The sequence below is a fragment of the Tiliqua scincoides genome, chromosome 4 (assembly GCF_035046505.1).
Source record: "Tiliqua scincoides isolate rTilSci1 chromosome 4, rTilSci1.hap2, whole genome shotgun sequence".
In the NCBI taxonomy this organism is placed as follows: domain Eukaryota; kingdom Metazoa; phylum Chordata; class Lepidosauria; order Squamata; family Scincidae; genus Tiliqua; species Tiliqua scincoides.
Window position 1 is genome coordinate 151,516,435 of NC_089824.1, and position 12,111 is coordinate 151,528,545.

At 39.2% G+C, this 12,111-nt stretch overlaps 1 protein-coding gene across 4 annotated transcripts in view; it reads right to left on the bottom strand.

Moving 5' to 3' along the window:
- Positions 1 to 12,111, bottom strand: part of NFIA (nuclear factor I A) — a 367,330-nt gene that overhangs the window by 47,981 nt on the left and 307,238 nt on the right. For 3 of the 4 annotated variants that reach the window (XM_066626587.1, XM_066626588.1, XM_066626584.1), the window contains exons 8-9: positions 10,180 to 10,358; positions 3,450 to 3,615 (exon numbers count right to left, since the gene is read on the bottom strand). In XM_066626587.1, the coding sequence (XP_066482684.1) occupies positions 3,450 to 3,615; positions 10,180 to 10,358 (345 nt within the window). The remainder of the gene's footprint in view (positions 1 to 3,449; positions 3,616 to 10,179; positions 10,359 to 12,111) is intronic. The other variant, XM_066626585.1, reaches the window with a different exon arrangement.

Sequence of the window (12,111 nt, forward strand, 5' to 3'; positions counted from 1 at the left end):
GCAAAAGCTTTCAGTGCATGGCAGGAGGGTAGGGGAAGTGCACAAGCCTGAAATTTGTTGCAGTTCATTCATGATCATCTAAACAAAGACCATTGTGCTTAGTTCCTTCTGCAAAATGGGATAATAATTATATATTGTAAAGGTTGAAAAGCAATTATACTTTCAGGGCTATAGCAGGAATAAATAAAAATAACACTTTAAAATCTTTTAAAAATTAAAATATCTGTATGATAATAATAAACAAAATACATTGCATAAAGGAACAAATTCATCAGCTCAAAAGAAAAAGTAGAAGATTTTAAAAAGCAACAAGTATAGTCAAACTTAAAACATCTGAATCAGATAATCTAGAGAATTTGAATTAACTTTACTAGATGCCAAATGAGAAATTTCAATGATTATTGATCAGCTGTTCATTATTATTATTATTATTATTATTATTATTATTATTATTATTATTATTATTATTATTATTATTAATTTGTATATTATTAATAATAATAATATACCGCTTTTCAACAAAAAGTTCACAAAGCGGTTTACAGAGAAAAATCAAATAACTAATGGCTTCCTGACTGAAAAGGGCTCACAATCTAAAAAGATGCAAAAGAACACCAGCAGGCAGCCACTAGAAAAGACACTGCTGGGGTGAGGAGGGCCAGTTACTCCCCCCTTGCTAAATAAAAGAGGAACACCCACTTGAAAAAGTGCCTCTTACTCAGTTAGCAAGGGTTAACTAATGCATATAACATTATGCGTATAACATTATGCTTTCCTTATGGATCTAGGAAAATTATACTGTTGAAACATAATTTGTATTCTTCCCAGTACACAGAAAGTAAATTGAACATAAAGTTCCAATATTTAGGAAATTACACTACACAGTAAATTATGCAACTAAACAATTGATGGCTTCAGAGTTAAAACGAAGTCTGGATCAAATAAGTTCCCCTGCCCCACAAGTGCCATCTTACCCAACATGGTAAGCTTTTGCATGATGAAGTGAAATGAATTTTTTTAAATAAATACAATAGATAAATACAATGGTAAGCAAATTTAGTGGTGCACAAAGGGCAAGCAACCTGCAAAGGTAATTGCCAATTCATGAAAAAAATATTATAAATTATACTCATACAGGTTGAACATCCCAAATCTGGAATTCTGACATCCAGAGTGTTCTGAAATCTGTACATTTTTTGAGCACCAAAATGACACTCAACATGACAAGTTTTAAGGTAGAAAACAAGAGGAAGGGCATACCGCACCAGTTGGGCCCACCCAGGGGCCTCCTCAGAGGGGCCACTCACTGGGAGAGGCTGTGGGGTCTGTTCCAGCCTGACCACTACTGCACTGATCGGCTGATTGGAGGCAATGCTGATATCATTTCATTTCTGCCCTTGTGCAGCCTGCTGATCAGCTGATCCACAGCTGTGCTGATCTTGCTAACTGGTCTGGCCTTATTCCCACCTTTACTGGGAGGCAGACAGAAAGAGTGACTGCACTGATCATGCAAGTACAAGTATTCTGAAATATGGAAAATTCTGATATCCAAAACACTTCTGGTCCCAAGCACTTCGGATATAGAATGCCCAATCAGTATTATATTTTGCTATTGTTTTTAATTATTTGCCTGTTGGCTGCTTTGAATTTTGTTTGCAGGTAGAATAATTTTAAATAAATATAATGAATGATAAGACAATTATAAATTTTGAGCAGTGATCTTTTTCCTACTATGCTATTTTTACCATTAAGCACTGATCACCTGACTCAACATGACCAGGTGGCACTGCTGCTGCTTTAGTGTGTGTCGTTTTTCAGAGTATAAAAATATTGTCACTTTATTCTCCTGGATTTCTTCTCTCTCTCCTTGAGGGATGATAAAGTCCTCTGTCAATGTTTACATTAGGGACAGCCAGAGCACCCCACTGTATCGTCCCAGCTGGGGAAACAGCGGCATTCTGGCTGCTGCTAATGGAAGAATCAGAATCAGGCTGTAAACTGGCCCTGCATCTTGCCTTGATCTCTTTCGGAGGAGAGCAAGATCCCACATCATAGCAGGTGTGGGCAGGCAGGAATGGCAGCAGGTAACTTCAAGTAAGCAGTAGTGGGCATACAGTAGTGAGCATACAGCAAAATATATTTTAATGATTACACAAGCAGATTACTTTCCATATCTCACGAGACAGGTTCAAAAATATTTGGGATCATGGGTCAATATGCACTGCTGAACCCTGGTTTCTGAGGTTAGAGGCATTTGTGCTGGCTTGAATTCCAATTACTGTTGAACAGTTTTCATACTTAGATCCCAAAGGCAAAACGGCAACCCTAAAACTCCTCAGTCAAAAAACTATATCTATCCTGGAATTTTTGTCCACAAGGAATCAATCTTGGTATTTTTGTTTTTGTACTCTTATGGCTATGGTTCCCAAATTGGGGAATGCACAAACTCACAGGAGTGCCTTGCAAACTCACAGGTGTGCCACAGGGTATTTTAAATTTCCAAGGGAAACACAATGATGGAACTTTAGGGGAACCATGAAAAGATTGCTGAGGCACCAATGGAGCCGTGAACAGAGAAAGTTTAAGAACCTCTGCCTTAAGGGGCTTTGCAGCTATAAACAATGCACTGGGTGAGCATATTGCCAACTGTTGACCACTGTGTGTTAATTTTAGACTGAATCCTTTGGAGCAGGGATCATAGAATCATAGAGTTGGAAGGGGCCTAATAGGTCATCTAGTCCAACCCCTGCCTTAGGCAGGAAATCCTCTTACAGCATCTCCAACAGGTGCTTGTCGAGCCTCTGCTTGAATATCTTCAGTGAGGGAAAGTCCACCACCTCTCTCGCAATCTGTTCCACCACCGAACTGCCCTGACCGTCAGGAATTTTTCCTGATGTCTAATCAAAATCTCCTCTCTTGCAGTTTGTACCCTTTGGTTCTAGTTCTAGATCAGTCTCCTACTTCTTTGTAAAGTACCATGCACATAGATAGTACAGTATAAATAAACTAACAACAGGTAAGGAAAGTTCTTATTGCTAGAGGTGGGAGAAATGGTTCTGGTTTTTTTTTCGTGGATTTCGGTGTTTTCCAAAGTGCAGGAAGTGGCATTATGTATTTTTATTCAACATTTATATTATAATTACAATCACTTTAAAAGTGTAACAGGTAGGTGATATAGGTGGTATAGAGTCAGAAAATGCTGCCACAGTCATTACTCATACACCCCCACTAAATAATAAATAACAACCAATTAAAACAGGTTTTTTGCATTTTTTAACAAAAATTATTATTAGAAGAAAGCAGTGTGATGTGTTTTCATTTCACTATCACCGTTTGCTCCCACCGCTACATGCTGCGTTTGTGTTTCACTACAGAGAACGATGAACAAATGGTTGATAAAGCTGCAAACAGTCCTGATTACCTTTTGTTTCCCCTGCAGCTGTACTTACTTGGTGAAGTGGGGGAGGTGGCACCCCCTTCTGTCGACGTGGTTGGAGGCTTTGTGTCTGGCACCGGCAGAGGCACAGGCCTAGCCATTGGTGGTGGAGGTGGTGGTGGCAACATTGGGGTAGGAAGGAATGGATTGTGCACCTTGCCTTGGCTGCTACCATTGGGCTGCCAAAACACAAGAGAGAAAAAAAAGCTATTAGCTGCCTCTGCTAATAAGAAAGTCACTTAAAATTTTCTTGTACAATCCTGTGATTGCGCAATGATTTAAAAAAACAACAAGCAAACGCACTAGTTGAAGGATACAAGAATCTTCATATATATAAACTGATGACATAAATTATCCTATCAAATTCATGAAAGTTTGCATCATGTGTGTAAGGGCAGAACCTCCAAGTAACGGTAATAAAGTACAGTTTATTATATGAGATATACATGTAAGGATCTGGGATCCACATATGTTTCAAAAGTTCATAACCACATGATTAAAAAAAACAACCCTGTGATTCAGCTAAGACTCTCAAATTCAACTATTGCTTTTCTATTCTATTCAAACTTCAGGAATTTTTAATACAAAAATCTGGACAAGTGTAGACCTAAGTCATCTTTGCCCAAACTGTGCCTTTATAGCAGTGTTGCTATTGATCTATAGTTTTCTGGACCTCAGACCAACTACTAGGAGAAATGAAATAGTCACCACACAGAGTTTCAAGGGATCTCTCAGTGGAATGTGCTACCTGGCTCTAAATCAGTAGGACACAATCTTCCTCATTGGCTGACACAACACTAAACTGTGGGTTTTTTCTTTTTTCTTTTTTTACCAAACCAAGATTTGTTTTAATGTTTGAACCTGCCCACAAGCCAAGGCTAAGAGCCTGATCCTAAACAGTGTTCGCCAGCTCACTGCTGGCGCGCACTGTCCCAAATGTGCCATTTGCACATTAGGCACATTTGCGAGGCCTCAGTGCCGGTACAGTGCCAGAGCTAGCCCAGCCCCAGCTGGTGGAAGCCAGAGCTGGTGGAAAGCTAGAGCTTGTGGAAGTTAGAGCTGGAAAGCCAGTGTTCTCCCAGTGAAAAGCCAGTGCTCTGCCACTTGGCAGTTGCCAGAACTGCTGGGCGGTGGAGAGGTAGGTGGGGGCATGGGGAGAGGGAGGGAAGGAGACTTGGTGGGGGGAGGGAGCAGGCGAGAGGAGGGTGAGATCTTGAGTTCTCTGTTAGGTTCTGCATCTTCTCCCAACACAGAGGCTCTTGATTCTGCACCAGCCCAAGGGTTGTCGCATAATCAAGCAGGCCCATTGCAGGGCTACTTTCCTTACCCGGGGGAAGGGGACAAACGTACCCTTCAACCAAGGAGCTGCTGATGGCTGCCTGGTGTGCTTAGGATATGGTGGCAGCCATTTTCAGCACCGCAGCAGCTCTGCACGCCAAGAAGTTTAGGATTAGGCTGTAATTTAGCTACATGATCTAAAATAATTAAAACTGGCTTGCAAACCATAGGTTATACTAGCAGTGGTTTGCTATTATATATGATTTCACAGACCACTGACAGACCACAGTTAGGGCTCTTGCTTTGTCTGAAGAGGGTTGCTTCGCCATGGAGATGGAAATGAACATATGAGTATATGAAGCAAAGTCCTGAGCAGAGACAAGCAGATCTAAACCACGGTTTGCTTACCGTACATCTGGAGGTTTAAACCATGGTGTGAATTCTTAACTAAGGTTTGAACAAACAGTGGTTTCACACTACATCAGAATTTAGCCACTGAGATCAAGACTGAGTTGAAGAGTACATCCTTATACACTTGTGCATTGCTTAGCTACAGGGATATGGACCAGCACCCTTGTTGCCAAGTGAGGCCTGACGCTATACAAAGCCTCCAAAGATGAAGGGAAGCTGTGCTCCCCATGCCTCCAAAGGGCTTTCTGAGCCTCGCGGAAGTGCACTGCCTCTGTGAGGCTCAGAAAAGCCTCTGGAGGTGAGGGAAGCAGAGCTTCCTTTGCCTTTGGAGGCTTGTGGGGTGTGTGCAGGGATCAGGAGTGGAGGTGCAAAAGCAGCCCATCGCTGGTTGGAACTTCGCAAAGTGGCATTCACCTGTATATTGTTTGATAGTAAAAAAAGATAATAATTTGAATGGATTAAAAACTCTGAAGTATTCAATCTTTTTTAAAAGGAAGATTAAAAAAAAAACCTTTTGTAGATTACAGTAAGAGTTGTAGAAATCAGACTTCCAATGTTTTTAGCAATCTACTGAGAAACTGCTACACTTGTCAGTTTTATATGAAATATTTTCATAAACCTGCCATACAATGACATACATATTTAGGTGAATGGGGTGTAGTACTTACACCAGGACACAACTGTACAGATAGTGTGTGAGTGAGGTGTTCTGATTTTGTGGCTAATGTTTCCAATATTCTGTATATTATTTTGGAATGGGATGAATATTAAACATATAAAAAGTAAAGGTTCATTTTGAAGTGCACAAAATACATGTGGGGGAATTAAATATTTATGGTATTTGCAGATTCAGGTGTCTGTAATTTTAATAGTGATATTAAAAACACTTAAGATACTTTTATTTCATTAACAGAGAAATTCTTGTTGACTTAGAAACTGCATTCCTTGTAGAGGTACATCTGCAAGTTAATGGTACTTCTTACAAGTAACTAAAAGTCAAAAATTCAGCATGATTCACTTTTTTTTTTTTTAAACTACCAGTGTGGACTACAGGAATACCAACTTCTATGGTGCTGAAAGCTTGAAGAAATAATATAGCCACCATCACACCACATCACTTTTGCCTTCCTGTATTTGATGGAATTAAGCCACCTTTTAACACTGGGTAGGCAGAAGGCAACCAACTGGTATGAGAGCAAGCTAACAACATAAGAGATGCACAACCACTCATAAACTTTATATTTCTTTTATATCTTGGAATTTTCACGTAGAAGTGATATGTGAACTTGCTCCTTCACCAGAACTTGTGCTATTTCACAGATATGCTTGTGTAATTTTTCTAATTAATCTCCTCCTATAATTAGGCCTTTTTTGGGGGTGCAGAGCTCTGCTTTATGCATACTAGGTTCATACTGGTTTATGACAATGCACAAAATTTATTTGTTAGCAGAGCACAGGTGTTAATCAACATTTATTTTGGGCTCAGATATGCAGAAACAGTAATAGAAAAAGATGTTTTACACCTTGCAGTAGGGTGTTGTGAGATAAAGGGGAAATGAAATGTAGCTTTTGCACAAGTATGTGCACGAGAACTGAGATAGAACCAACCTAGTTCAGCACTGTGTGAAAAGTGGCTGTGAAACAAAGCTAGTGGCCACTTTCCTTCTGCTCTTGGGTCTTTATATCCAACTTGATAGACTGGATCCAAAGCACTGACACCAGTGTGGCTTTCATCAGAACACAGGTAATAAACTGGGCGCTAAAAGCAACTCTATACACTTTCAGTATTATGTATATCAGAAATGTAAAGAGTAAAAACAACCCGGGCTATCATCATTCTGCAGTTAAGTGCCTTCCTGTTCATTAAACATCCAAGTATTATATTAGATAACACTGTTGTACACAAAGTTAATCATTTCTGCATACAGATGGAATGTTGTTCCAATAACCTGAAGATAATTTTTAAGTTTGTTTGAGCAAAAAAAAATAACAACCTGAAATTGCTCAACTAAAATCTTGGAACACTATTTAATTTTTCAGAGAGATAAGGGGAAAAGATAATAGCTCACAGGAATTACAAACTATAAGAAACTGTACTTTTATCTTCTTGAGTTCAAGTACTGGTCAACTTAATCTAAAGTGCTATAAGAAAGTCATTTTTTTAAATAAAGTGAATGTGGCTGATCTGAAACAGCTGTTTTTACTCTCCTATCTAGAAGAAATAATTAATAAAAATTATAAGGTCCCTGTATTTTGTTAACCTTGGAAGTGCTGAAGTCAGAAAGCATGAAGCAGAATAATTTGCTATGGGACCTTGGCAGGTGATATTCCGAAATATGAATTAGAAGTTAATAGAGGTTCACAGACAGTGCTGCTGGGTAGGATGTTGGGGTTAGAATGCCAGTCAACTCACCAGTCAAATTTACCCATCAAGTGACTACCCTTAAATATTCTTTGACATCAAAAATGCCTGTATGTGACAGTTATGGCAATGTCAGAAGTGAGGGCCCCTTACTCTGTAAAACTAAGGCCACATACTTAGTGTGTATGTATAATACACATACGTATATACATGTCTGTAATGTTGGAAGGCACCTTCTGCCCTGCAATTCCACAGGGGTTCTGCCCTCTCTGTGTATTACCATACAATTCACAATGCCTAATTTTTCCTACCAGATGTGTGCAGGCGTCTTGAACCAGGAGTGACAACACAATGGAAAGCTGAAACGAGCAGCCATCACAGTGATTCAAGTCATAAGTGTTCAGAAGTTTGTCATGACATGAATCTATGCGTCCACCATATTTGCTATGGGGAGGATATACTTCCAAGTGATCTGGCATGATGATCTGTAAAGCTTCTGGGAGGAAATAAAGTCTGGTGTATTCTAGACTGTAAATAGGTGTCTTTGTAAATAGCATAATTCTGTCACTAGGTTTTTAATGCTTTATGTATTTGACCAATAACTGGTTAATGCAGGTGGAGCCTGTTTATCCATGGATTTTATATCCATGGATCCTGATATGCCCCCCAGACCTGCACTGAGCCAGACCTGGCCCAACCTGTCCCCTCCGAAGGCGACTGGAGTTGCGCTCTGGTCACTTCCAGAGGGCTTTCTGAAGCCCACAGAGGCCGTACATGTCTGCCCGTGGCCTCTGCAGGTTTCAGAATGGCCACTGCAGGGGGGGAAAAATGCTACTTCCAACTGGAAGTAATGTTTTTATGCCTTTTAAAGCATTCTGAGGCCCAGGGAAGTTGTTTTTTTTTTTTTTTTTTGACATAATGGCCATTTTGCAACCTGCAGAGGCCGTGGGTGAATGCATGTGACCTCTGCAGGTTTTAGAAAGCTCTCTGGAGGTGGCCAGAGGGTTTAAAGGGGTAAAAACTATGGATTTCCTTATCTGAGGTTTTCTGTATCAGCAGGGGGTCCAAGAACAGATGTCTGTGGATACTGAGGCCCCTGTACAGTCTGAGGATACTGTAGTTGATCCAATATTTGAACCTATTCCAATACTTGCAATCAATCAACTGTTGTTTCTTAATGTCAAATGCCAACTACAATGTTAAGTGCCAACTACTAGAATGCATACATTGCATCAAGGCTTGGATTAACAAACCTTTCCCCACAACACATGGAACCACTTGTGTGAATTAGAGCCTACAGACAAGTAGGCTCACATGATTCAGTCATGCTTTGAGAATGAATAATATAAGAGGGATTATTTGTACAGGAGTATATGCTCATAGGTATAGTTCACTTAAAATATTGGGTGCGCAGTGGTGAAGAGTGTAAACGTCTAAGGCAGTGTTTCTCAAACTGTGGGTTGGGACCCACTAGGTGGGTTGCGAGCCAGGTGGGTCCCCATTCATTTCAATATTTAATTTTTAATCTATGAGACTTGATACTGCCATGGTATGTGACTGCATCTGGGGAAATGTTACAGACCTGTACTTGTAACAACCTACTATGTATATTCTTTTAACAATGATTGTCAATGAGACTTACTCATGGGTAAGTGTGGGTAGGATTGCAGCCTAGGATTGTTAAAAATTTTCCTGCTTGATGATGTCACTTCCGGTCATGACTTAACTTTTGATGGTCCTGACAGAATCTCATTCTAAAAAGTGGGTCCCAGTGCTAAATGTGTGAGAACCACTGGTCTAAGGTATGTACCCATACTCTACTGCATATACATCCTTCACTCTGTGGGCAAGCATGAACTGACCCAGAATTATCAATTCATGAGGACTGGGCACCTTGATCCTGTATATGTGTAGCTGTGACAGTACACTAAGTAGCTTGTGCTCCTATGGTGACTATGGGGGTTTTGTTGTTGATGCAATGGGTAGTCAAATGGATCATACTATTAAATCATAGCACTAAGAAGAAATCCTGATGCAACTGTGATTACATCAAGGTTCCTTTTAGCAGTGTTTTAATCAATGTACATGTACAGTCATGTGTATTAGGTGTCTTTGTCTAAAATTCCATTATAAAATGTTCATCATATCCTTCTACTATGTGAGGAAGTTTAGTTGGTAGTTTGTCTCCAGTTTAGCTTCCATTCCCATTGTGCTCCTCTGTACACAATTCTAGACTGAAACAGCTTGGAACACGGTGGCACTGGTGGCTGATAGCAGCTTCTATGTAGGTTGCTGTCTCATTATCAGTTACCCTAGGTTAGCCGACAACATTATAAGATACAATATTACGTCCGCACTGCTATTCTTACACTAAGCACTAACATGGCAATGAAGCCACTAATGAGAACTGGGTTAAACAGCAATTATATTTAACATAATGTCAAAAGAATAAATTATGAGCACAATCCAGCCAAAATGAAACACTTCTAAATCCTATTAATTTAACTTTCTCCAGTCATAATCAGAGACTTCAAAATGCTTAATTTTGGTTAGATCATGCACTAAAGCCAGTTTTTTTTTTTCAGTGAATAGGTAAAGCCTTTCTTTATATGTGTAAAAAATTAATAACACAATTTCAAGATTATCTGATACAGGAACAAAATGTCCGAAGAAATAAAAATGACTTCCTTACATTTAGGAACCCCACCTGTCCAGCCTGCTGACCAGCGTCGGGGCAGACAAGTTGGACAAACTCTTTCAGAGTCTCCTGAGGATGATAGCGGATTGCTGGGTGTGAGAAGTATGGCCCAGGCTGTTGAATAATGGGTGATGTTGGAAAATGAAGAGTCGATGGTGTTGCATGTGGACTTGCTATAGGAAAGAAAACAAAAGACATTATAACTAACAGTTCTTGAACTTGGATAAATACAGTTCAAATAGACTGCACTTCTATTTTTAAAACTGTACCTCTATTTATTTAACCCCCCTCCCCCGCCCAGTATATATTCCAAATTATGCAGCTGATGTTCAGTGTAGCTGAATAATCAGTGTAGCTTAATAATACATCAGGTCATATTGAATTCTATAGCCACTTCAAGTATAAATGCCTAAATGCAGCCAGATTTTAAAATGTCTTTTCTGCATTTTTAGTGGTCATCATTTATAAAGGAGCCAGCAGTCCTTGGTAAAAGTGACGACTATTCATTACCTTAAGAGCCTTTCTAATGAATCCAGCAATAAAAAATGTATCTGGGAGATTACAGTTGATTTAATTGACATTCTGTATAATTCTGGTTTGCACAGTGGGACCAGTTTTATTTTGAACTATAAATGGGCAATAACATAATCATGATGCTCTTATAACCCTTGTTTATATCTCTTTTTTGGCTTAGTAGAAGAATATTATTTTTAACTAATATGCTTTCACACAAACCAATGCTTACATATTGCCTTTTATAAGTGAGAAATGAAAATTCAAACAAGCTCTCAGGCCAATTTTGGAAGCATTTCAATGAGTTAGATAGTGAATTCAGATGTAAAGAACTCACGAGCAAAGACTGAAACCGAAAAACGCAATGTGGGTTTATTATCTTTGGTATTAGGTTTATTTCAAAGCAATGGGGACAGCAAAGCACTTTGATGTGTATCAGAGATGTTATCCATTCATTTGGAGCAAATATTTAAACATCTTTTAAATCCAAAGTGATGCAATGTGGCAATTTAATGCTAATAAATTTAATATTTAATATTAAATTTAATATTTAATATTTAATATTTGCCCCTCAAGGAATACTGAAATAATAATAATACTTAGGGCGCAGTCCTAACCAATTTTCCAGCACTGAAGTAAGGGCACTGCAGTTCTGAGGTAAGGGAACAAACATTCCCTTACCTCAGGGAGGCCTCTGTGACTGCCACCCTACTGCAGGATGCAGTGCATGCCCCATAGGCACAGCTGTGTCAGTACTGGAAAGTTGGTTAGGATTTGGGCCTTAGTGTTTGTATTGTGCTTTCCAAAGGGCCCAGTGTACTTCACATTCTTTGCTGGTTCTTAGCCTGCATGCTATTTTCACTATGCGAAAGAAGCTAGAAATGGTCTGTACAACTTTGCTATTACTGTATGCTCTCTTCTGTTATGGAGAGTTTCAAATAAGGTATGCCTCCTGTTGTTAGCTGGTGCAGAAATGCTCCACATGATGTGGAAGAATCATATGATGAATGGCACTACACAGTATGGTGGCAATGTGGAGAAGCCATTATATGGAAGATAATTATGACCTCCACATAATGTATAAACTAGGCTTTGGTAATCCATACAACAGCACTATAAGACAAGCTAGTGCTATTTATCTCTATGTTAAGGAAAGAAACCGGTTTAACAGATAGTCACTTGTCTGAGGCCATGAAATAATATCCCTGTACACACCTCATATTTTCAAATGTTAAAACAGCATCCAATTAGGGCAAATTTACTCACTCTTCCATAATCAAGAGGAGGTACTGAAAACACATGAACACATGAAAATACATGAATGAGAGTAGTGGTTATTGTACAATGGAGGCAAATGTGGTAAAGACATTTATTGGGTAAAGATATTTTTCTGAGATTCCATGGAGTAATGTA